This window comes from Danio rerio, chromosome 15, assembly GCF_049306965.1.
Source record: "Danio rerio strain Tuebingen ecotype United States chromosome 15, GRCz12tu, whole genome shotgun sequence".
Classification (NCBI taxonomy): Eukaryota; Metazoa; Chordata; class Actinopteri; order Cypriniformes; family Danionidae; genus Danio; species Danio rerio.
The window spans coordinates 45,240,001-45,266,374 of record NC_133190.1 but is presented as its reverse complement, the minus strand read 5'-3'; the positions used below and the strand labels follow the sequence as shown (position 1 = coordinate 45,266,374).

General features: G+C 39.8%; 1 protein-coding gene across 11 annotated transcripts in view; it reads right to left on the bottom strand.

Annotated features, from left to right (window-relative positions):
* Positions 1-763: 763 nt before the first annotated feature.
* tiam1b (TIAM Rac1 associated GEF 1b) overlaps positions 764-26,374 on the bottom strand; it is a 209,110-nt gene continuing 183,499 nt past the window's right edge. For 4 of the 11 annotated variants that reach the window (XM_009291943.5, XM_009291942.5, XM_021466491.3 and 1 more), the window contains 10 exons: positions 25,760-25,885; positions 24,069-24,177; positions 21,050-21,229; positions 18,721-18,839; positions 15,440-15,548; positions 13,920-13,978; positions 13,677-13,782; positions 11,534-11,621; positions 11,197-11,369; positions 6,548-8,690 (listed from right to left, as the gene is read on the bottom strand). In XM_009291943.5, coding sequence (XP_009290218.1) covers positions 8,179-8,690; positions 11,197-11,369; positions 11,534-11,621; positions 13,677-13,782; positions 13,920-13,978; positions 15,440-15,548; positions 18,721-18,839; positions 21,050-21,229; positions 24,069-24,177; positions 25,760-25,885 — 1,581 coding nt within the window. In that variant the 3' untranslated portion in view covers positions 6,548-8,178. Of the gene's footprint in view, positions 1,134-1,254; positions 1,952-6,547; positions 8,691-11,196; positions 11,370-11,533; positions 11,622-13,676; positions 13,783-13,919; positions 13,979-15,439; positions 15,549-18,720; positions 18,840-21,049; positions 21,230-24,068; positions 24,178-25,759; positions 25,886-26,374 lie in introns of those variants that run through there. The other 7 variants (XR_012391061.1, XR_012391060.1, XR_012391065.1 and 4 more) reach the window with 4 other exon arrangements.

The window sequence follows — 26,374 nt, the reverse complement described above, 5'->3', positions numbered from 1 at the left end:
AGAGATGCTCTTCTGCAGACCTCGGTTGTAACAGGTGCCTATTTGAGTTACTGTTGCCTTTCTATCAGCTGGAACCAGTCTGGCCATTCTCCTCTGACCTTAACAAAGCATTTGTACCCACAGAACTGCAGCTTATTGGATATTTTCTCTTTTTCAGACCATTCTCTGTAAACCCAAGAGATGGTTGTGCATGAAAATCCAGGTAGATCAGCAGTTTCTGAAATACTCAGACCAGCCCATCTGGCATCAACAACCACGTTCAAAGTCACTTAAATCCCCTTTCTTCCCCATTCTAATGCTCGGTTTGAACTGCAGCAGATCGTCTTGCCTATGTCTACATGCCTAAATGCATTGAGTTGCTGCAATGTGATTGGTTGATTAGAAATTCTTGTTAACGAACAGTTGAACGGGCGTACCTAATAAAGTGGCCGGTGAGTGTAAATATGTCTATTACACCAGCCTGGTTTTAGACGGGTTTTGGCCATTTCCAGCCTGGTCTTAGCTGGTCAGGCTGGGAGATTACCAGCTAAAACTACCTTGACCGCAGCCTATCCAGGCTCGGAGCCCAGCCAAAACCAGCTATGTCCAACTTAAACCAGGCAGGAAATGGCCAAAATCCCTCTAAAACCAGGCTGGTCAACCAGCTAAAAACCAGCCAACCAGCCTAGACTAGTTTAAACTGTGCTTTTCAGCAGGGAAGGTTCCACCTGTATTATGAAACAATTCATGATATTGCAAAGAAAAAAAATCTATACTAACATTATCATTGTTCAAATGAAAGCAAATTTAATGATATGTTTAGTAATTAAAAAATAAACACATGAAAAATCTAGACCTGACATGACATTAATGAAAGATACTCTAGCACATCGTGTCAAAATTGTCCTTCATTATATAACTGACTGACCTGAATACCACAAGAAGCAATCTGCCAACTCCTATAGATGAACTCACTCATGAATTAATGTCTATAATGATGCTGCGTGTGGTCTGATGATGTCAACAGAGAAGCTCTATCTGCACTGTATCTTAAATCCATCTGGGAGATTTATTGCTTCACTCATGGTATATTTCACTCTGGAGTTTCAGCCTGAAGCGATCACGGTACAATCCACCTCCATCCGTCAGCAATGCTGTAAAAACAGACATTTCACTGTGATTGACTTTTTATACCATGATGGTCGAGATCAGACATGCTCTTCTTAATAACCCAGGAAGATATGCAGAAGCATTGAGGAATCACTCAGCTACGGATATGTACGAAAACCAATTTATTTGATATAATATCAATCCACAGCTCTATGTACAAAATAAAAACGCAGTCTCTATAGCTCAGTGGGGCTTTCCATTACAGTTCAGTATCATCTAAAATATTCTCCAGTGGCTCTTCTTGATTGCATTCAGCACATTTGGGAGTTTCTAAACAAGAATTAAAAAAAAGGTACTCGTGAGGAAATCACAGTTGAAAATTAAAAAATAATAATAAAATAAATTATTCAGCCAGGTTAAATGCTTGGATTATCTTTTATGAACGTCATGGGTGTTAAAAAGCTTCATTATGTGTCATTAAAAGTGTAGTTTATTTTTTTAAATGATAGGTAAAGTTCATTTTAGACAGATAATTAAAAAAAAAAATAGTTTATTTGCACACCATCAAGGTCATCTGAGATGTAGGTGACTTTAAAAATCAGTAGAACAATAATAATTAGGGCTGCACAATACATCGTTTCAGTGAAGTTTGTTTATAAAGTAATTTCGAGAGGATCACGTGCTTATAATTGCTTACGGCTGGTCCTGAATTATCCAATTTATGATTCGCCAATCAGACGATTCCTATAAGCCACTATAAATACCCTAGGTTTCATATAACAGCCATCTTCGTTTTGAAGAATTCCTCCTTCCACCCTTTCTCCTTTCCTAGATGCGTGGCACGATGGCCCAGTGGTTAGCACTGTTGCCTCACAGCAAGAACTAGTTCTAGTCCTTAACAAGCCAGCCGACGTTTCTGTGCAGAGTTTACATGTTCTCGCATTGCTCACGTGGGTTTCCCCCAGGTTTACCGGTTTCCTCCCACCGTCCAAAAACACGCAACTTAAGTTAACTGACTAATCCAAATCGGCACCATAGACATGATCCTATCAAATAGATATCTCTTAAGTAGGCCCACACAGAATCTGCGCGCGCAGAATTCCGCAGATTTCTGCAGTTTTTTAGCCCCATATAAATTCTGTTTATTTACTTGAGTAAATGTGTAAATCTAAATTTATTCAGTTTTTATTCAATAATTTATTACTTTTTGTGTAATATATTAAAGTGTAAGTTATGACACTCCGCTGGATACTCCAAAATAATTCGGCAGATTTCTGCAGTTTTTTAGCCCATTATTAATTCTGTTTATTTACTTGAGTAAATGTGTAAATCTAAATGTATTCAGTTTTTATTAAGTAATTTATTACTTTTTATTTAATATATTAAAGTGTAAGCAGGGCTCAACAATAAGGACTGCCCGCTGGCCCGGGGCCAGTGTGCAAGACGCTCGGGACAGTATACAGAATGGTTACTGGCCCGATCGGGGCTAGTGCTGCCTTGTCACTAAAATTTAATTTAGCTGCGACTGTCAATTGCATGCTTTCATGCCCAGACGTGTTTCAAAACTTGTTTGCCCAGTAAGCGTGGTTCGTGCGGCTAATACAGGGGTTCAACGCTATGGATTTTTTTTACTGGTCTGATCGGGCCAGTGGTTTAGATTTTTACTTGCCCTGCCAAAATTTTTACTGGCCCCACCAAAAAAAAAAAAAAAAAGTTAAAAGCTATTTTTCAGCCGCATATTTTAAATAATGTGTCAAAAATAAAGTCTGTGAATCTAGAATTTCAAAAAAAAAATAATAAAAGTGTAATGCAAACAAAAAGAGCAGTATGGAAAATGTGCAGGTATTTTATTGCGGTTCGAAATTATTTAACAAAAGGTGGGCTGACTGTGACATCAAATCAGATAAGCGGAACCGGAAAGCAATATGGTGTTTACGACTTCATTGAGAAGGGAGTGTTTAAAGACTTAAAAGCACAAACTTAAAATATACATAATTGAAATAGTCGCAGACAAATGAAATGTTAGTGACAAGGCAGCACTGTCCCAATCGGGCCAGTAATGATCCTGTCTACTGTCCCAAGGGTCTCTCACGCTGGCCCTGGGCCACCGGGCAGTCCTTATTGTTGAGCCCTGTAATATGATTATTATGTTGATGGATCAAGCAAGAACAAGAAGTGAAATGCATTTTAAAGCTAGATTTACAAATAAATGAAAAATAAAAATATTGACAGTATTATAGACTGATGTAATGAGCCGGTTTATAAAATTAGGAATTTTGGTTGGTTATAAACAACAAAAAAAAACATAAAATTGTCAACTAAATAATTCAACTAAACCACACATTAAACCATTCACTTTATTTAATCTAATCAGTATTGTATTTAAATTAAATCATTTTTAAATTGTCAGTTGTATTTAAAGAAAAGCTATGCTAAATAATTAAATGGCTAACTTTTTTGGTGGGGCCAGAGAAAATTTTGGCAGGGCAAGTAAAAATCTGAACCACTTGCCCAATCGGGCCAGTAGAAAAAAATCCCTAGCGTTGAACCCTGGTGTAAGTTATGATACTCCGCTGGATACTCCCAAAATAATTCCGCAGAAATCTGCAGATTTTTACCAAAATTCTCCGCAGAAATAGCATAAAACGTCCGCAGATTCCGTTTGGCCCTGCTCTTAAGCAACCACTATCTGTTCATTAGCTACTACAGCAGGGGAGTTCTCGAGAACTACCTGAGCTCAAACTCCCCTCTCACCTTGCAAACAGGAGGGAGCTCCTGCTTATGAGCTCAGGGCTCTCTCCCAGGACATCATGCCAAACAAGCTTTATAATCAATCATCAGCTAAGTGTGAACTCTTAAAGCATTGATATAGCAGTGTGAGCATTCAAAATAGTCTCGATGAGTATACGCAGTGTTGAGTCTGGATTATAATTGATCATTCCACGAGTGTTTTTTTTAAGATCTGGGACTGTGTGAGGGTTTTGAAAGTATTCAGGCATAGGAAATTATACTGTTTGTAATTTGACAAATTAACAAGGATTCATCTTATTGAACTGTTTGTAAAATCAAGACTATGCAGTGGTTTTTTACACTTGATTATTCGATTACTGTTTACCTGAATACAGTTCTACTCCTCGGAAAACAATTCATTCATTCATTTTCTTTTCGGCATAGTCCCTTTATTAATCTGAGGTTGCCACAGCGGAATGAACCGCCAACTTATCCAGCATATGTTTTATGCAACGGATGCCCGTCCAGCTGCAACCCATTACTGGGAAACACCCATACACACTCATTAACACTACGGACAATTTTTAGCCTACCCAATTCACCTGTACCGCATGTCTTTGGACTTGTGGGGAAACCGGAGCACCCGGAGGAAACCCACGCCAACACAGGGAGAACATGCAAACTCCACACAGATATGCCAACTGACCCAGCCGAGGCTCAAACCAGTGACCTTCTTCCTGTGAGGCGATATCGCAAACCACCGCGCCACCCCGTTGCTCTCAGAATAATGTGCATTATATTTTATGAACTCCCCTACAGAATCATTCCAATCAATCTAAAATTATAGATTATTTCAGATATTTATTCAACTCATCAAGTGAACTTGTATTCATATCGCAATCTATATCGCAGAATTCTAATATGGTGCAGCCCTAATAAAAACGTTAAGGAGAGAATAATAACCAGCACATTAGAAAAAAAAAAAAAACTACATATAGGCAAAACTAAATTATTGTGTAAACTCTCAGAAATAAGGGTACAGGAGCTGTCACTGGGGCTGTCCCTTTCCAAAAGGTACATATTTGCACCTGAAGGGTCCATAATGGTACCTCAAAGGTACTTTTTAGGTACATTTGGGCACTAATATGTACCTTTGAGGTACCACTGTGGACTGTTTGGGTACAAATATGTATCTTCTGAAAAGGTAGAGTCCCAGTGACAGCTCCTGTAGCTTTACTTCTGAGAGTGTAGGCAAACTCTGTTGTGATTGTTTCACTTCACAACAAAGTGTATTTTCAGCAGTTATGAGTATTGATTTTTGTTTTGCCTGCACGTGCTTTTATTTATTTTTTAACACTGCTTGATTTGCATTTTAGGAATGTTTCTAGCTAAAATCTTCTTTAAAGTGACAAAATAGACTCATTTTACTTTTTTAACAGTTAAACAGTTGAGTTTGACTATTTTTGAATCCATTTAGGCGATCTCAGAGTCTGCCTGGAATTCTTTTAGATTAGCTTAGCTTAGCATAAATCATTGAATCAGATTAGACCGTTAGCATGTCACTCAAAAAAAATAATTAAATAAAAAAAGGGCAGCGGTGGTGAGTGGGTTGTGCTGTCGCCTCACAACAAGAAGGTCGCTGGTTCGAGCCTTGGCTGAGCCAGTTAGCATTTCTGTGTGGAGTTTGAAAGTTCTCCCCGAGTTGGCGTGGGTTTCCTCCGGGTGCTCTGGTTTCCCCCACAAGTCCAAAGACATGCGCTTTAGGTGAATTGGCTAAATTGAAAGCTAAATTGGAAGTAGAAGCTAAATTGTCCGTAGTGTATGTGTGCGAATGAGTGTGTATGGATGTTTCCCAGAGATGGGTTGCAGCTGGAAGGGCATCCACTGAGTAAAACATATGCTGGATAAATTGGCGGTTCATTCCGCTGTGGTGACCCCAGATCAATAAAGGGACTAAGCCGAAAAGAAAATGAATGAATGAATGAAATAGAATTTCCTATTTAAGGCTCGATTATTCTGTAGTTACATTGTGTTATAAGACTTACAGAAAATGAAGTTAGAATTTTCTAAAGAAACTACATAGCTGGGAACTAGTCTCATTTGGTGTAATAATAATTAAATTTTTTGTGCAATGGCCCAATTATGTGTCTGCATAGTTGCAAGATCTATGCTAAGTTGGCTAAGCTAAGCTAAAAGTGTTTGGGCCATACCTGGAGACTGGCTGAAAGAATTTAATTCACTTATTCATTTTCCTTCAGCTTAGTTCCTTTATTCATCAGGGGTTTCCACAGCGGAATGAACCGCCAACTTATCCAGTATATGTTTAATACAGCGGATGCCCTTATAGCTGCAAACTAGTACTGGGAAACACCTATACACACTCATTTACACACACTCTACAGCCAATAGAGTTTATTCAATTCACCTACAGTATAGTAGGTGTTAGACTGTTGGGGAAACCAGAGCACCTGGAGAAAACCCACGCCAACACGGGGAGAACATGCAAACTCCACACAGAAATGCCAATTGACCCAGCCGGGACTCAAACCAGCAACCTTCTTGCTGTGAGGCGACAGTGCTAACCTCTGAGCCACTGTGTCGCCCCGGAAATTATTTAAAAATGATAAAAAGAACCTGTTAACTTTAAAAAAGTGGAGAATTCCTTAAATGCTCTACTGAAAAAAGTCACCTACAACCTTAAAGTGAGAAAACTAACAGCAAATTTTCCTTTCTTGGGTGAATTATTCATTTAAAGCAGAGCTGAACCACAACAAACCATATGAACATCAACAGAACAGTCCATCAGCAAAAAATCATATTGCATTTATCAACAAAATTCAAGTAAAACAGGACGTAGCGACCTAAAATGAGCTGTAAAAAACAAGTCGTCGGCTCGGAGTAATTATAAGAATCAAATCCAGTTGAGCATTATTTTGATCTGAGATGCACACATCCTAATATTCAATGAATATCCAACTTGCGTGTAATCATCAGGTCAGAATATTGCGCAGTATGTACATTTCGGAGAAACCAGTAAAGAAATAAACGCAAATATATACACAATTCAAAACTAAAAAACAAAACAAAACGGTGTTTACAGCGTTTCTGTACAAAACTGGAAAAAAAGTAAGATATTTCATCAGGCTGTTGTTCTTCTTACATCTGAGCGACATAATAAATAAATCCCAGCCCTTATTTTGTAAATAACCAACGATGATGATGTTAGTGAGTGCCATCTAGGAATGTGCAACTAACTCTATTGATTGTACCACCGGTTTCTGATTGGCCACAGCGCACATCTAATGCGTTTAAAGGAACACTCCTCTTCTTTTGGATATAGGATCATTTTAGAGCTAGACAGTTGAATATCACCCTTTTTGAATCCATTTAACTGATCTCCAGGTCTGACGGGAGCACTTTTAGCTTAGCTTAGCATAAATCATGGAATCGGATTAGACCATTAGCATCTCTCTGAAAAAAAATGAGATTCTATTGTGTACTAAAACATACAGGAAATTGAATGTTGCTATTTTCTAGATCGATGTGGCTTGGAACTACACTCACATTTTGGTGTAATAATCAAGGATATTTGCTGCTGTACCATGGTATTACGCACATCTAATATTTTTTATTAGCTGAGGACTATTTTTGGGCACTGCTCAATATCATTACACCTACTGAAGCCATGGTACAGCAGCAAATACTCATGATCATTACGCCAAAATGAGATTATAGTTCCTAGACACATCATTCCTTTTACTTTGGCTTAGTTTCATATTAATCTGGGGTCACCACAGCGGAATGAACCACCAACTTATCTAGCACATGTTTTACGCATTGGTTTGTACAGTGGGGGAAACCGGAGCACCCAGAGGAAACCCACGCCAACAAGAGGAGAACATGCAAGCTCCATACAGAAACTCCAACCGGCTAAGCCGGGGCTCGAACCAGTTGACTTCTTGCTGTGAGGCAACAGTGCTAACCACTGAGCCACCGTGCCGCCCTAGACACATCAGCTTAGAAAGACTTTTAATACAAAATATAACTAAAAAAGGAAAATTATGAAAACTTTTTTTGTGAAGTTTTTGGGAAAGATGCTAACGGTCTAATCCGAATCAATGATGTATGCTAAGCTAAGCTAAAAGTGGTCCCATTTAGTCCCAGAGATTGGCTGAATGGATTTTAAAAAATCCATTTTTCAAAGAAAAAATAAAAGTGGAGTGTTTCTTTAAGTGTCTATGGTGGATAAGCGTGTTATCTTACAGCTGTTCATATAGGAATGTCTAACATTCGGGAATATTGGTGCAGAGAACCGTGTCATCATGCATCGGCTCAGCTTTAATCCTCTCCTGATGCCTTTCAGCTCTGGCTTTCGTCCTGTGTCTCGTTCTCTGCACCGCTGTCCCGTCGCACCCAGACAACATCATCAGATGTCGCTTGCTCGTCAACGCTGGCCACAGACATGGCGCACTGCTTCCCCACATCGGACAGCTTTGCATGCTGGGATTTGCAGTCCTTCCTGCTGTCCTCCTCCTCCGCTTCCTCTTCCTCCTCGGCCGTGTCTCCCTCCAGTGAGAGTGTGGAGAGCAGCGGTTCTGTGGACGGGCTCATGGCGGATGGACAGAAGTCCTCATCATCACTCAGGATGTCGGTTTCCTTCACGTCCTGCTCCTGCTCCTCGTAGCGCTGAAGGTCAAACTGTTCCTCCACCCAGCGGTCGGTGTCGCCAGCGGGAACGCCAATGGTTTGCTGAGCATGCTGGGAGTCTGGCGAGTCGCTGTCCGGCTCGGTGTCGAAAACGATGTCAGTATCGATGGTGAAGCGGTTGCGCACCAGTTTCCTACGGCCCAGGGTCCGAGAAGGGGCAGACACTGAGGAGATAGTAAAGAAGAGAAGATGATGCCAATCATTGAAGACTTCGAGGACAACACATTTAATACCAAATACACTACACATGTACACACAGACGACATCCTCTATATACTTCATCACTGCAGGTTAACAAGTCTTTCATTCATTATCTTTTCGGCTTAGTCCCTTTATTCATCAGGGGTCGCCACAGTGGAATGAACCGCCAACTTATCCAGCATATGTTTTACACAGTGAATGCCCTTCCAACTGCAACCCATCACTGGGAAACACCCATACACTTTCATTCACACACACACACACTACAGACAATATTGCTTAGCTAATTCACCTATAGCGCATGTGTTTGAACTGTGAACGAAACCGGAGCATTTGGCTGGGACTCAAAACAGTGACCTTGCTGTGAGTCAACAGCGCTACCCACCGCACCATCGTGCCGCACATTATGTTTATATATATAGCTTTAACTGTTAAAGCTATTAGCTACTAATACTCATACTGTTTTATGTAAAAATAGGCTTGACAGACATGCATGATCATTATTTTCATGTCTCACATATTTTGAAGCAGTGTTCAATATTGAGAAAAAAAACATTGATGAGCGCTGCGTCTCACGACTTTAGACCCAATATTAACATCAGTGTTGGGTGTAATGAGTTGCAAAGAAGTTTGTTACAGTATTTTTGACTTACATTTTATGCTGAAAAAGTAAAGTAAGAGATTACTTTTAACTTTTAGCTCATTTAATTACAGTTATTAATAATATGTGTGCTTTAAATACTGTAAATAAATTCAACAGTTCTATATACAGCTGAAGTCAGAATTATTCCCCCCCTTTGAATTTTTTTTCTTTTTTTAAAAATTTGAATGATGTTTAACAGAGCTAGAACATTTTCACAGTATGTCTGATAATATTTTTTCTTGTTTTATTTTGGCTAGAATTAAAGCAGTTTTTAATTTTTAAACACAATTTTAGGGTCTAAATCAGGGGTGTCAAACTCAATTCCTGGAGGGCCGAAGCCCTGCACAGTTTAGTTCCAACCCTGCTCCAACACACTTACCTGTAGGTTTCAAACAAGCCTGAAGGACTCAATTAGTTTGATCAGGTGTGTTTAATTAGGGTTGGAACTAAACTGTGCAGGCCTGTGAGTTTGACAGCTGTGGTCTAAATGATTAGCCCCTTTAAGCTATATCTTTTTTACTGATAGTCTACAAAACAAACCATCGTTATACAATAACTTGCCTAATTACCCTAACCTGCCTAGTTAACCTAATTAACCTAGTTAAGCCTTTGAATGTCACTTTAAGCTGTATAGAAGTGTCTTGAAAAATACCTAGTCAAATATTATTTACTGTCATCATGACAAAGATAAAATAAATCAGTTATTAGAGATGAGTTATTAAAACTATTATGTGTAGAAATGTGTTGAAAAAATCTGCTCTCCATTAAACAGAAATTGGAGGAAAAAAAAAAAGGAGGGTTAATAATTCACGGGGGCTAATAATTCTGACTTCAACTGTATATAATCTAAATTAATTAGTATTATTTTAAGTCTTATTTTTCAACAAAAGATCATTTATTAAGACAATTATACATGCTTAAGAAAAAAAAAAAGGCCATTCAAAATTCCAGTTTATTTAAAATATACATTTTTAATTATTTAATATTTTTTTGGAAGGATACTATTTACTGTACACTACCTGACAAAAGTCTTGTCGCCTATCCAAGTTTTAGGAGCAGCAAAAAAAAACTTGTCTTCTAGTTGATCATTTGGTATCAGAAGTAGCTTACATGAAAGGCAAAGGCCTCTAGATTATGCTTATTTTACCAAAATAAAATATGATCATGCCTTGATTTTGAATGATTTAATTAGGACAGTAAGGTCTGACTTGCTTAACCAAAAGTCTTTTCACTTAAAAGAAATAATGTCCAGTATAGAATATAAAGTCATGCTGCAGTGGAAACAGAGTGAATATTGTGTCTGACTTCATCATGAGCTTGGAGGACTGCATCCATACATCTCTGCAATGACTCAAATAACTTCAGTCATCTGGAATGGCAAAGAACGCGTTCTTGCAGGACTCCCAGAGTTCATCAAGATTCTTTATGATTCGTCTTCAATGCCTCCTCCTTCATCTTACCCCATGCTCAATAATGCTCATGTCTGGTGATTGGGCTGGCCAATCCTGAAGCACCTTGACCTTCTTTGCTTTCAGGAGCTTTGATGTGGAAGCTGAAATATAAGGAGCAGCGCTATCCTGCTGAAGAATTTGCCCTCTCCTGTGGTATTGTGCCCACTCAATACACAACTCCTTAACCTTTCTGATTTTGGCTGTAATGTAATGATGTGCACCTTTTGTGAAGCTGCTTTGGAAGGATAATTATAGTGTAAAGCGCTACATAAATAAACGTGAATTGACTTGAATAACATTTAAAGTATCCCTGCTGAATCTAGTGATTAATTTCTTTCCAAATGCATTGAGTGAGTGTCGATGATCTGTGTTTACCTGCTCTGTTCATGGCCGGTCGGGCTCCTTTAAGAGCACACAGGCGTTTTCCTCCAAAGGGAACGTACTGCTGGCTGAGAGGAAGACTTTCTGTCTTCAAGAGCTGACGCCGCTGTTTATCTCTCAGGATGGAGTGAACCGTCTTCAAGAAGTCCTTCTTACTCTCTGGAGAGCTGCAGGACCAATTAAAGAGACATTTGCAGAGATATCAGATTATTAATCTATTTTTAGTGAGCTATCCCTTTAAGTGAATTTGAGTTGCAGTACAGGGTTTCTCCAGCAGATGGTGACAGTGTGTTTTTAGTGATGTTTTCTAAGGCTTTTCTAGGACACTGACCTGCAGCAGAGCTGAAACACTCGCTCTGGTCTTCCCTCTGATTCAGACTTGATATGGACGATCTCACACACTGCTGCGCTCTCTCCATCTGTTAACACACACACTATGATCAGGGCCATGTTTCGTTAAGGTCATGCAAACATTGATAGCAGGCTGTGTCCGAAATGGCCCCTATAACCTCAAAGTTTTCTTTGAAATGTGTCGTTTTTATTTAATGTTTGATGTAATCTCAACTGAAAAATAAAAAGAGGGTGGGATATAGTAATGATTTTAAATCACACTGAACTGAGCTAAACTGAACTGAACTTAAACACTAAAAACTGAACTACACTGTTCCAGTTACTATGACCATTTATGTGAAGCTGCTTTGACACAATCTACATTGTAAAAGCGCTATACAAATAAAGCTGAATTGAATTGAGTTGAATATAGAGTAGCCCCTCCCCTTTTTAAAAAACAGCCGATAGCGTTTCGTTTTAATAACAGTTCTGGCAGTGAGAGTGGTTGAGACAGCTCACTGGGTGTTAAATAACTATGACATGTCTGAACTACAAGTTTACAATCTAATTCATTTGAGGGGTTTATCGACCTGTAAAAATAAACAAAATGTTGTTTTCGCTTTAGCTCGTTTTCATTCACTCTATTAAGTGGACTATATCAGTGAACTAATGTAGAGAATAGTGTGTGTACAGGTAAATGTGGTTTACAGGGACATAAAGTTGTATAATGGCATTGGTATGACTTAGTTGTACTCTATTAAGATGGTTTACAGCAGGGGTGTCAAACTCAATTCCTGGAGGGCCGAAGCCCTGCACAGTTTAGTTCCAACCCTGCTCCAACACACTTACCTGTAGGTTTCAAACAAGCCTGAAGGACTCAATTAGTATGATCAGATGTGTTTAATTAGGGTTGGAACTAAACTGTGCAAAGCTGCGGCCCTTTTAGAACGGAGTTTGACACCTGTGGTTTACAGGGTCACACATTGTTTCCCTCTAATTCAAAACACTTAAAAAATCTCACTTAAGGCCCATTTCCACTGAGTGGTACGAAACGGTTCGGTTTGGTTTTATGGCCATTTCCACTGTCAAAAGGTGTACCGAACCGAACCGTACCGTACCACTTTTTCGGCACCCTTTCGAAAGGGTACCAAACACTAGAAAGGTTACCAAAAGGTGGAGCTAGATGCGCAGCTGAACGCTATTGGTTTACAGAGATACGTCATTCGCTTACGCAACAAGCCAGAATGTAAACAAAGGACCCGCCATGTTTAAAATACACAGTAAGAGATTACAGCGGAATTATTTATACATATAATAACGAGCCATGGTCGATCCGGGCTCAAACAAACCTTGTCATCGTCTTGATGAACAGCCACAAAGCCATGGAATAGAGCAGAATCTACCCTGTCTCATAGTTTTTTACGAGTCAGTCTGACGCGCGAGCGGTTTCGCTTTCTTGCGCTCGCCGCGCGTCTATATCTGAAATAACAAACTTCTTGAGCTGATGAAAATAACGTGCGCTTGATTATTGACGTGTTTTTGAAACCCGATCCTGTCAGACACTGACAAACGCGAGAGTCGGAAAAAGGGGCACATTATTTCCTCAGCAAACATGAACAAACTTCCTTCATTTTTATCATCACCTTTTGGACTAATATGAACTGGGAATAATGGAATGACTCTCTAACAGAGGCTACATGTGCTGCTGAAGATTACAGACACAGATAAGAGGTTTTCACAGACTTTAGGCTATATTCTGTGTTGTTTTGAACCTAAATAAGCAGTAAATGTCTGCTGTGTGTAGTTTTTCTGTAGTTGGTAACATATCGGACACTGTAAGTGTCTGTATGTGTTCATATATTTTCATTTATTCATTTATTTAATATAATTACAGACGTTACAGTAGGCTATTTCGCACTGTCATTGATCTGCAGTTATAATCAAATCCTGTTCATAGAAAAGTTAGTAATAAACATTTATACAGTAGTATTTTTGCGTGTAAAGCATTTGTTTTGTGAGAAGTGCTTTTCATATATGTGAGTGACCTATACAGCTTTTCTGTAGACATTTCCTCGAGCGAGAATGATTCGACTGAAACTTTTGTCATACACCACGCCCACCAAAAGGGTACCCTTTGAGCTCACCTGTGTTGGACAGCGTGCGCACCTGGAGCGCATCAGTGGGGATCATGTGGCGGAAGCGGAACGGATCTTTCTCTTCCCCTGAGACTGAGGCTCTATGAGAACCGCCCTGTGTGTCAACAACGGCTCATTATTCTGATGCTGCACAGTACTGAACACCCAGTTAACAGAGGGATATTTCTTTAAGAATGGAAGAAAAGGAGAATGAGGAGAGTGTTCTGCTCTGATTCTGCACATCACACTCACCATTTTCTTCTTCTGCTTGGAGTAATCTTTACAGACGAACACCACTGCAGTCTTAAACACTGAAGAAGAAACACACAACAGCACACTTCAGTTCACTTCATCTTCACACATCCATATCATCTACACATCTATTAACCTTTTTATACATCATCATTTATATCCATCTACTCATGTCTATCATCCATCCATATATTGTCACCCTAGAATTATAAGGTTCAATCTGACATTTTTGATAAAATTGAGTTATTGACATATTCTTATTAAATGACAACTTATTTACATGATGGGATGTTTTTTATAAGTTGTTTTCATTTTATTTTTATTTTTTTAAAACAATTTTTTTTAATTATTTAAAAACAAATGTTACACACATACTGTTTGCTATATGGAATGCAAAAACTTTGAAGCTCAATATCTCAAAATCATTCAGAACACATATAGAACCTTACAATTCCAAGGTGATGATATGTCTATATATCATCCTTCTACTCATCAATCCATGTATAACTATCTGTATCTATCCATCCATCACTCAGTTTATCCATCCATCCATCTTCTTCCATCTATCTATCTATCTATCTATCTATCTATCTATCTATCTATCTATCCATCCATCCATCCATCCATCCATCTATCCATCCATCAATCCATCCATACATCCATCCATCCATCCATCCATCCATCCATCCATCCATCCATCGATTTGTATCATCTGCATAGCTATTTATTCATTTATACATCATAATTTATATCCATCATCTATCATCCAACCATCCGTATATTTGTCATCCATCTACACATCAATCCATATATAATTATCCGTATCCATCCATCCATCCATCCATCCATCCATCCATCCATCCATCCATTCATCCATCCATCCATCCATCCATCCATCCATCCATCGATTTGTATCATCTGCATAGCTATTTATTCATTTATACATCATCATTTATATCCATCATCTATCATCCAACCATCCGTATATTTGATATCCATCTACTCATCAATCCATATATAATTATCCATATCCATCCATCCATCCATTAATCAATTTATCCATCCATGCTTAAATCCGTCTATCAATACCTTTTATTCATGCATGCATTCATCCATCCATATATCCATCAATTAATAAAATGTTTGATCACCCATGGTGATCCAACATTGATCCATCCATCCATCCATCCATCCATCCATCCATCCATCTACACAACAATTCATATATTCATCTAATTACATATTCATCTATATTTGTCCACAAATTCATCTATTTTTTATCTAACTTCTCATCCAACCAGCCAATTACATTTCCATATATCCTGTCTTTCATCCATCTATCATCTACTCGTCTACCCATTTATTATCAGCCCAATCAACCATCAATCCATCCATTTTTTAATCTAGACAAAATTTGATCTATTCACCCATCCATTTCTCCATAAATCTATCCCCCCTTCAATCTCTCCATCCATCCATCTATCCAGGCCTGAGTGGAGCTTGTGTGGAACAGAGCGTACCGAATGTGGCCAGCTGTGGCTCTTTCTTGCACTTTCCTAGAGAGGAGGACGGGTTGATCCATGTCACGCTGCTGTGGAGGAGTAAATCTCCCATAGACAAGTCAGCAACCTGTAATCATAGCGGACGCCACCGTTAGACACACACACTCTCACACACACCCACACACATGTTTGTTTTTGTGAAAAGTGGGGACATTACATAGGTTTCCATTCTGTTATACTGTCCAAACCGTATATTGTATTGCCCTCACCCCACCCCACCCCTAAACCCAACCATCACAGGAGACTGTGTGCAGCTTTACTCTCTGATTAAACTCATTCTGTGGGATTTATAAGCATTTTGAGATATGAGGACGTCACACACACACGCAGGCACTAAGAGATACAGACGAAAATACACATATCACATAAACACACAGACATAGACACAATCATACACACACACACACACACACAAATGCACACATTACATAAATACACACAGATAAACTCACATGCACAGAGAGAGAATACACACAAACACATACTTGCAGTTGCAAATACACACGCGCGCACACAAATGCACACAATACATAGACACACACACACACACACACACACACACACACACACACCTGCATCTCAAACAAAACTGAGACACAAACACACACACAGTACCAGATACACACACAAACGCACTAAGAGAGACAGACAAAAATACACACTACACATAAACACACGAATTACACACATTACATAAACACACACATGCACACAGAAAGAGATAATACACACAAACACATGCTTGCAGTTGCACACACACACACACACACAAATACTTGCATCTCACACACAAAACAGAGACAGAAACTGAGACACACAAACACACACACAGAGACAGACACACACAGACACACAGAAACAGAAACACACAAACACAACTAAACACTTGCATCTCACACACAAAACAGAGAAAGAAACTGAGACACACATATACAGAACACACACAGACTTGTGCGCGCATACATGCTTGCACATACACACACACACACAGAAAGAGAGAGACAAACACATGCAGAGAAAGAAAGGGAGAAAAAGATAGACACACACACACATACTTGTGCACGCATACACACACACACACACACACACACACACAGCTCTCTGCTGAAGTGCAGAAGGGATCTGCTCTGTCTTTGGCTGCATCACTCAGAGCTTCAGCCATATTACACAACCAAACTCAGACTGTATTCACAGAATAAGCTGACAGGATTTAAATAAGGCGGCAGATGCCCGTCCATTCAGGAAGAAAAGAAGAAATCGGATCCAACTCTTTCAACTTTTATCAGCTGCAGAAGAAAAAACCTGGCTGAAAACCCCTCAGACTGTTATTCTGACTTACACTCACGCAACTACAAATAAAGCGCAAATTAACCAGCTGGATCAAATATTAGACTGATATCCTTTACAGTTTTTCTTGTTTGCTTTGACCTGGTTAAAGAAACTAGGTTCCTCTTCATTTTCATTATCACTATGTCAGCAGAGCAGAAGACAGGTCTTGCAAATGTGTAAACCCTTTCTCATTGGGTTGACACATTTTCCCCACCATTTTTCAAAACAGTTAACACAGATGTCATTCAAGCCGTCCAAACTCCATTGTTTTAGTTATGGTAACCAAACAGAAACCATCTATTCCGAACTATTAAAAACTACTAACATCAGTATGAAATCACTGAAGCACCGGTTTGACACTCCTTCACACAAATCTTCAATTAGATATCATTCTGCAAACTTTATAAAAACGATGGAAGGTCTGTGTTGTTCTGTGCCAGCATTGATGGAGGAGGTCAATATGGCTATGTCCTATACTCCCGATAGATTTGACTGTATATTAGTTTACATGTGTTTTCTCTAATATTTACAGTATTTTATTACTTTTGTCTGTTTTTTATACAGTATTTCAGTTTTCAGCCACAGTTTGAAAAATGTCATGAATTCAAAATATATTTAATCAAAGCACATCTTATTCTGGATCCAATTCTTTGCAAAAAGGCAAATATGACAGCCCAAATAGAAAGACAACAAATGCCATTGGCAATAAGCTACAATGGCAAGCAATGGTGGTTATGTATTTTTTATTTTGTTTTCCATTGTGTAATGATTAATTGATAGAGCTCATATACTTGTTTGCAAGTTTTGTTGTTTGAAGGTAAAACTAGCTTTTGTTGCATATTTTAAATGTTTTGACACGATATGTGCCTTTTGCAAGCAAAATGTGTCATTTTGACCATGAGTGCCGCTGTTTAGGCCTGTGTGTTAACTGTTTTGAAAATGTGGAGTTTCAGTTGACAACTGCATCCAAGCAATCAAGAAAAACTGTAATATGACAGTTGTTTATAAAATGTGGCCAGTCATTTTCTTTACAGTTTCTGGGCAAACACAGTTGTGATGCCAAACACATGCGCTATAGGTGAATTGGATGAACTAAGTGATGTTTATTTATAAACAAATTTTGAGAAGATCACCTGCTTATGATTGTTCACAGCTGTTCCAACTTTAGCTAACGACTGATTATCCTATCAGACGATCCTTAACTCACTATAAATAACAAGAATTTTCTCATCTCAATATCTTCGTCTTGAAGAAACCCTCCCACCCAACCCTACTTTCCCTCCTTTCAAACGGGCGTCATGGTGGCCAGCGGTTAGCGCTGTTGCCTCACAGCAAGAATGCATTGGTTTTATTCCTTTCCAAACCAGACGGCATTTCTGTGCGGGGTTTGCTCGCTCTCCCCGTGGTCGCGTGGGTTTTCCCCAGGTCCTCCGGTTTCCTCCCACAGTTCAAAAACAAGCACTCTAAACAATTAATCCAAATACTTTAGCTAAACTCTGAGTACACCTTTCAGCATCCATATCTGACACTTAGCTACAACAAGCAAGAGGGGGAGTCATCGAGATCTACCTGAGCTCAAACTCCCCTCTCGCCTTGCAACGGGAGGGAGCCCAGGGCTCGAGGATCTTATAAGCTCAGGGCTCTCTCCCGGGACAGCACGCCAAACTAGCTATATTATCAATCATCAGCTAAGTGTGAACTCTTGAAATAGACTGTAGTGTATGAGTGTGTGTGAATGTGAGAGTGCATGGGTGCTTCCTATAAGTGGGTTATATCTGGAAGGTCATCCACTGGGTAAAACATATGCTGGAATAGTTGTCAGTTCATTCCGCTGTGGCGACCTCTAATAAATAAGGGATTAATCCAGGGGAAAATAATTGAAAGAATGAAGTGATGTAAAGTTGACGAACCTCTTTCTTTTCTCCAGTCTGCTCAGAGATGAGGAGGTCAAACACAGCTCCAAACTCCTCGTGGATCTTCTGCATCTCATTGATGTGGCTGGCCACTGTGTTCATGGCTTTCATTGCAACTGCACACAGCAGAGAGGAGAGATCAAATAGCAGTCAGGTATCATGAGCCAAGTTCATTAAGAGTTTAAGAACAAACTTGTGTATACATATGCAGCAGAGGTCAGCTAGTAAGTGCTGTGCAGGTAAACCTCACTCCTCTGACCTCTACAGGTGCTCTAGCGACAGACGCTAAAGGCTATGGTCTTTAGCCTCCTTGGTAGAGCAACCGACTCCCATGCTGAAGGTTGCCGGTTCGATACCAGCTTGGAGCGGGTTGGGTGGCGTAGGTCCGGCGGGGTTACATTGGTGCCGTGACCCGGATGGGAGTGAGGTTTAGGGGGGTGAGTGTAACGGAGGCCAGCTAGTAAGTGCTGTGCTGGTAAACCTCACTCCTCTGACCTCTACAGGTGCTCTAGCGACAGACGCTAAAGGCTATGGTCTTTAGCCTCCTTGGCAGAGCAAACGACTCCCATGCAGAAGGTCGCCGATTCGATACCAACTCGGAGCTGGTTGGGTGGCGTAGGACCGGCTGGTTACATTGGTGCCGTGACCCGGATAGGAGTGAGGTTTAGGGGGGTGAGTGTAATGGAGACCAGCCAGTAAGTGCTGTGCAGGTAAACCTCACTCCTCTGACCTCTAAAGGTGCTCTAGTGACAGACGCTAGTGGTCTTTAGCCTCCTTGGTAGAGCAACCGACTCCCATGCTGAAGGTTGCCGGTACGATACCAGCTTGGAGCGGGTTGGGTGGCGTAGGACCGGCAGGTTACATTGGTGCCGTGACCCGGATGGGAGTGAGGTTTAGGGGGGTGAGTGTAATGGAGGCCAGCCAGTAAGTGCTGTACAGGTAAACCTCACTCCTCTGACCTCTAAAGGTGCTCTAGCGACGGATACAAGAGGCCATGGTCTTTGGCCTCCTTGGTAGAGCAACAGACTCCCATGCGGAAGGTCATTGGTTTGATACAAGCTTGGAGCGGGTTTGGTGGCGTAGGACCGGCAGTGTTACACATACGTGAGACCCAGTACTTAGCAAACTGTACACTTTTTATATTTTTTAATAAAAAGTGAGCACTCAAACAACCCCCCCCCTCCTCCATCCCTAAAAAAAATCAGCAGCTTGTGAAATGGCTAGTTTTAAACCACAATAATTCATTAGTATGGTGTAAGGCCTCTTTTTGCAGCCAATCCAGCATCAATTCATCTCGTGAATGACAGATACAAGTCCTGCACTGTGACCAGAGCAATTTTAAGCCATTCTCCTTGCAGATGCTGGTGGAGAAAAACAATTCCTGACTCACTCCTCCAAAACACTCAAATATGGCTCAACAATATTTGGATCTGGTAACAGTGCAGGCCATGAGAGATGTTCAACTTCACTTTTATGTTCATCTATCCACTCTATCACCAGTCTTGCTGCGTGTACTAGTGCATTAACATCCTGATACACAGCAAGGCCATCAGGATACATTGTTTGAACCTGTTTGCACAGGGTACTCCAAGAGGATTCAGTAGTCCTTGTCAGTGACATGCCATCTAGCACAAGTACTGGGCCAAGGGAACGCCATGATATTGCTGCCCAAACCATCACTGATACACCCCCATGCTTCACAGTCTGGGTGCTAGGTTTCTTTGGGGCTTCTCCACACTGTAACTCTCCTGGACGTGGGAAAGATGGTAAAGGTGGACTCATCAGAGAACATCATCAGTTTCATATTGTCCAACCCCAGTATATCCATGTGGATGCTACACTCTGGTGGTGGAGAGACCCCTCGTAATATTTTTAAGTGCTTTGGGTGTATGGTCACAGAGCAAAGGTGCCCAAACTCATCCTGGAAGGCCGATGTCCTGCATAGTTTAGCTCCAACTTCCTTCAACACCCCTGCCTGGAAGTTTCTAGTATACCTAGAAAGAGCTTGATTAGCTGGTTCAGGTGTGTTTAATTGGGGTTGGAACTAAAATATGCAAGATACCATCCCTCCTGAACAGAGTTTGGGCACCCCTGCTATATAGGATAAATGTGCCAGACAGGATAAATATGTTTTTGACAATAAAGTTCAATTGTTGCAATAAAACATAAACAAAATATTTAACATTTAATTCAAGCACTATTTAAGAACCTATATTTGTTTTTTAAGTACTTTCCAGGCCTTGAATTCTAAAATTCAGGCACTTTCAAGAAGCGTGAGAACCCTGTATATTAATGCGCATTAGATTAGATATATGCTTAAGCTGACCGTTGAGGTGGTAGTGCTCTTCGCTGTCAGGGTCAGTGAGCGAGTGTAGTTCTCTCAGCAGCAGAGGGTATTTCAGCACTCTCTGGATGGGCTTGATCAGGTATGACTCCAGCGTGGACGAATGCTGCTGTTTGGGGTTACGTTCATCCAGAAAGGCCTTGAAGGCTGCGTCTGTCTTCGCTGGAGGAAACACAAACAGACAAATTGGAGATTAGACCGTCATATCCACCCTTTTCCACACATGAACTCATGCATTTGTGATTTAGGGAAACAAATAATAAAGGGGAATCAACTAATAAAGTTGTGCTACAAAGAATCCACATACAGAATGGAAACTGAATGAGATCACTATCTGAATTTGCGTTTAATTCCAAAACACTCTAAAGTGGCTCACTAATATTTAGTTCAGGTGATTGTGCAGGCCATGGGAGATTGGTTTGCAGTCAAAACAGCATCAATTCATCTTGGGAATGACAGATACAAGTCCTGCACAGTGGCCAGAGGGATTTCGAGGCATCTTTCTTGCAGAATAGTGGTCAGGGCACTACATGATGCTGGTTACCTGACTCTCTCCACCAAAACACCCCAAAGTGGCTCAATAATATTTAGGTCGGGTAACTGTGCAAGCCATGGGAGAATGGTTTGCAGCCAATACAGCATCAATTAATCTTGGGAATGACCGATACAAGTCCTGCACAGTGGCCAGAGGGATTTTCAAGCATCTTTCTTGCAGAATAATGGTCAGGTCACTAAATGATACTGGTTTACTGACTCGCTCCACCAAAACACCCTAAAATGGCTCGATAATATTTAGTTCAGGTGATTGTGCAGGCCATGGGAGAATGGTTTGCAGCCAATACAGCATCAACTTATCTTGGGAATGACAGATACAAATTCTGCACAGTGACCAGAGGGATTTTCAGTCATTTTACTTGCAGAATAGTGGTCAGGTCACTACATGATGCTGGTTTCCTGACTCACTTCACCAAAACACTCCAAATTAGCTCAATTATGTTTACATCGGGTGACTCTGCAGGACATGGGAGATTGGTTTGCAGCCAATACAGCATCAATTAATTTTAATTTTGGGAATGACAGATACAAGTCCTGCACAGTGGCCAGAGAGATTTTCATATATTCTAAATTCATATATTTCTAAATATATTCTAAATTTCATATATTTTAAAAGGGGTTATAGTATAAACCAATGATAAAAAAAAAGCTATTTTACCAAATCAAATCATGTGGTACTGTTTTTATATAATTTAAAATGGTCTCCAAATGTATTCAAAAGTTCAACCTTAGATATTGCTTGATAATAATAGCAGGTTTGGCATGCTGTTCCGGGAGAGAACCCTGAACTCAGAGATAATTGAGCCCAGGGCTCCAGCCTGGCAAATGAGCATGTAAGGAGATGAGGTAGGTCTCAAGAGCTCCCTCGGGTAAAAAAGGAAAAAGGGGATATGGAGTGGATGGGGGATTCTTCAAAAATGAAGACATCGCCCCCTTCATATGGGGATTCAGCCCCAACACTTGACTGAAGGCGTGTCTGAAGTTGGGGCTAACGCGATCGTCCTAGCAGCGTCAGCCAATGAAATTCAGTTAGCAGTAGACCACTGTCTAGCTGGTGTATTTGCATACAGCGATCTGATTGGCTGACGCTTCCGTCGACACTTGAAAAGTGTCTCTGAAGTGGCGCCGACGTATCCACAACGCAGTTCGGCAACGCCTGACGCGTGAATGGGGCGTTAGAGAGTAATGCTAGACAGACTATTTATAATGAGTTTGGAAAAATCAGATTGGCTTACTAATGACTACAAATGAGAGAAGAATATGTGATCTTCTCAATCAATGGTAAACAGATGCAAACTTCTGAAAACCACAATTTTCAATTATTTCAATGAAACCACAAATTCAATAAATCAATTATTAATAACATTTCACAAAGTTTAATACTTAATTGGTACTTTAATGTAATTGCAAGCACATCTGTAGCTCTTTTGAATTCACTTTTGTTTACTTCAGATTATTTTCTCTTTGTCTTTCTCTACTTCCCGACAGTTCAGTAATGTTTAATATACGTCTGTCAAAATGCTGAAGAAAGATTCATTTTTGTGGGGTTATTCATAGTTTCCGAAAATAGTTTGTTAATTTTAATAATTGTCTCCTCACAGCAAGAACGTTGCTAGTTCGAGATTGCATCCAAAACACGCAACTTAAGTTAATTGACAAATCCAAATCGGCACCATAGACATTCTCCAAGTAAGTAGTTATCTCTTAAGAGCAGTCACTATCTTTTCATTAGTTACTACAGCAGGGGAGTTCTCGAGATCTACCTGAGCTCAAGCTCCCCTCTCATCTTGCAAAGGGGGGTAGCCCTGGGCTCAAGGAACTTATGAGCTCGGGGCTCTCTCCCGGTACAGCATGACAAACAAGCTTTATAATCAATCATCAGCTAAGTGTGAACTCTTAAAACTGAATTGTCCATAGAGTATGTGTGTGAATGAGTGTGTATGGGTGTTTCCCAGTACTGGGTTGCAAATGGAAGGGCATTCGCTGTGTAAAACATATACTGGATAAGTTGGTGGGTTATTCTGCTGGGTCAAACCCTGATGAATAAAGGGACTACGCAGAAGGAAAAAAGTGTAAGACAAAGCTTTGATGGTGATAGAAATCATTTGTTATGCTTTTCAGAAGCACAAAATAAAACTCAAAATATTTTCAGGCACATTAGATTCTGGAAAACCCTGTTATATAACCCTCACAAACCCACTGAATTAATGATAAATAAAACAAATAGACAGAGAGAAGACCACCGAGCTCACAGACACTTACACACACACATCCACAACACACACTCTCCACATTCAAAGACACAGACACCCACACACACATCCACACACACGCTCTCCACTCAGACAAACAAACGCTCCGCATTCACAATTCACATACACAAACACTCTACGCACAAACACATACGCTTAGACACACTGCAGTATCTGTGATAATCCTGCCGTACCTTTGACCAGCACTTTGGGCACTTTGGTGTGGCTGGCACAGAAGGCGCTGTAGATCTTGAAGCGGTCGGCGTAATACAGGAATGAGCCGCCCAGAGAAAACAGGATCTTCTGTGAGACGGAGGGATTTGGAGAGAAAGGTGTCAGGAGTGTGTAAGGCTGTTATGAGCGAACACCGTACATGCACACTAAACATTGTATTACCATCACATACAATACATCCAATAGAAAAAAAAAAATAATAAGGTTTATTTGAAAGAGAAAGTATGATTTATATAACTATTGTATTACTCCTGCTGTTATTTTATCATTTATTATATTATATTATATTATATTATATTATTTTATATTATTTATTAATTTTTCTTCGGCTTAGACCCTTTCTTAATCAGGGGTCACCACAGCTAAATAAACCACCAACTTATCCAGCACGTGTTTTTTGTTATTTTATTTATATTTTATTATATTTTTATATTTATTTTCATTATTATTTACAATTCCTTATTTATTGTATCTTTAATATTATAATAATAATAGTCATTATTAATAATAATAATTAAATATTAAATAATATTACATATATTAAAATGTATCAATATTAATCTACTAAAAGATATTAAAGTAAATGCATTGCTAACATTTTATTACTAATAAAATGATTACATTTAAATATATATATGTATATATTAATATTATTTAAATAAAATATAATCCTATTATTATTTTGATTATTATGTATTGTAATATTATTATTATTATTAATAATAATAATTACTATGTCTACGTCTTATATTTTATTTTTCACCCAACTCCGACTGTTTATTTATGTATTTATTGTAATATTATGATTACATTATTATTATAGAGCTAGCAGCTAGCTCTGTGCAACTCTCACATGGACTTAAGCTAAGCAAGGCTGCGCCTGGTCAGTACCTGGATGGGAGACCACATGGGAAAGCTAGGTTGTTGGCGAAAGTGGTGTTAGTGAGGCCAGCAGGGGGCACTCAACCTGTGGTCTGTGTGGGTCCTAATGCCCCAGTATAGTGACAGGGACTCTATAATTCTCAGTGAGCACCGTCTTTTAGGCAAGACGTTAAACTGAGTTCCTGACTCTATTGTCGTTAAAAATCCCAGAATGTCTTTCGAAAAAGTGTAGGGTTTAAAAATCTGCCCACTGGCCTCTGTCCATCATGGCCTCCTAACCATCCCCATATTATAACTGGCTTCATCACTCTGTCTCCTCTCCACCAATCAGCTGGTGTGTGATGTGCGTTCTAGCGCAACAAGGCTGCCGTCATGTCATCCGGGTGGATGCTGTACACTGATGGTGCATAACGAGGTTCCCCCCAAAGAATGTGTAAAGTGCTTTGAGTGTCCAGAAAAGTTCTATATAAATGTAATAAATTGTATTATTATTATTATTATTATTGTTGTTGTTGTTGTTGTTGTTATTACTTTAATGTTATTATTATTTGTAATGTTATTGTTATTACTACTACTAATAATAACAATGATGTCTTTTTTAAACTTATTGTATTGTACTTTTCTTTTTCACCCTGAATGTATCTTTAAATAAATCAGAAATAAAACCTAAAATGGTCATTTGGAATGTGCACAATAACCATAACAGCTTGGCCCTATGAATGAGCAGACCAGGTGCTGTGTTTAAAGGGATGTAAGTGAGTGAATGTACCTTGAACTCCTCCACCCGCTCCAGTTTCTCCAGGTCAGGCACCAGTCTGGTTCCGTCTTCCAGAGTCTTCAGAAACTCCACTTGGAACTCCAACATCTCTGGGAGGTTTCCGAACAGCACGTCCAGCTATGACACGCACACATACAGGGTCAATTATAATAGGTCATATAAATAATGTTCTAAGGACTAGTTTCTACAGAACAAACCACTGCTGTCTAATAATAGCTACCCTAATTAACAGAACTTGTCTAGTTAAAGGGCGAGACAGTGGCGCAGTAGGTAGTGCTGTTGCCTAACAGCAAGAAGGTCACTGGTTCGAGCCTCGGCTCAGTTGGCGTTTCTGTGTAGAGTTTGCATGTTCTCCTTGCCTTCTAAAGACATGCGATGCAGGTGAATTGGGTAGGCTAAATTGTCCGTATTGTGTGTGTGGATGTTTCCCAGAGATGGGTTGCGGCTGGAAGGGCATCCGCTGCGTAAAAACTTGCTGGATAAGTTGGCGGTTCATTCCGCTGTGGCGACCCCGGATTAATAAAGGGACTGAGCCGACAAGAAAATGAATGAATGAATGAATGAATTGCCTAGTTAAACTAATTAACCTATCAAACCTTTTGAATG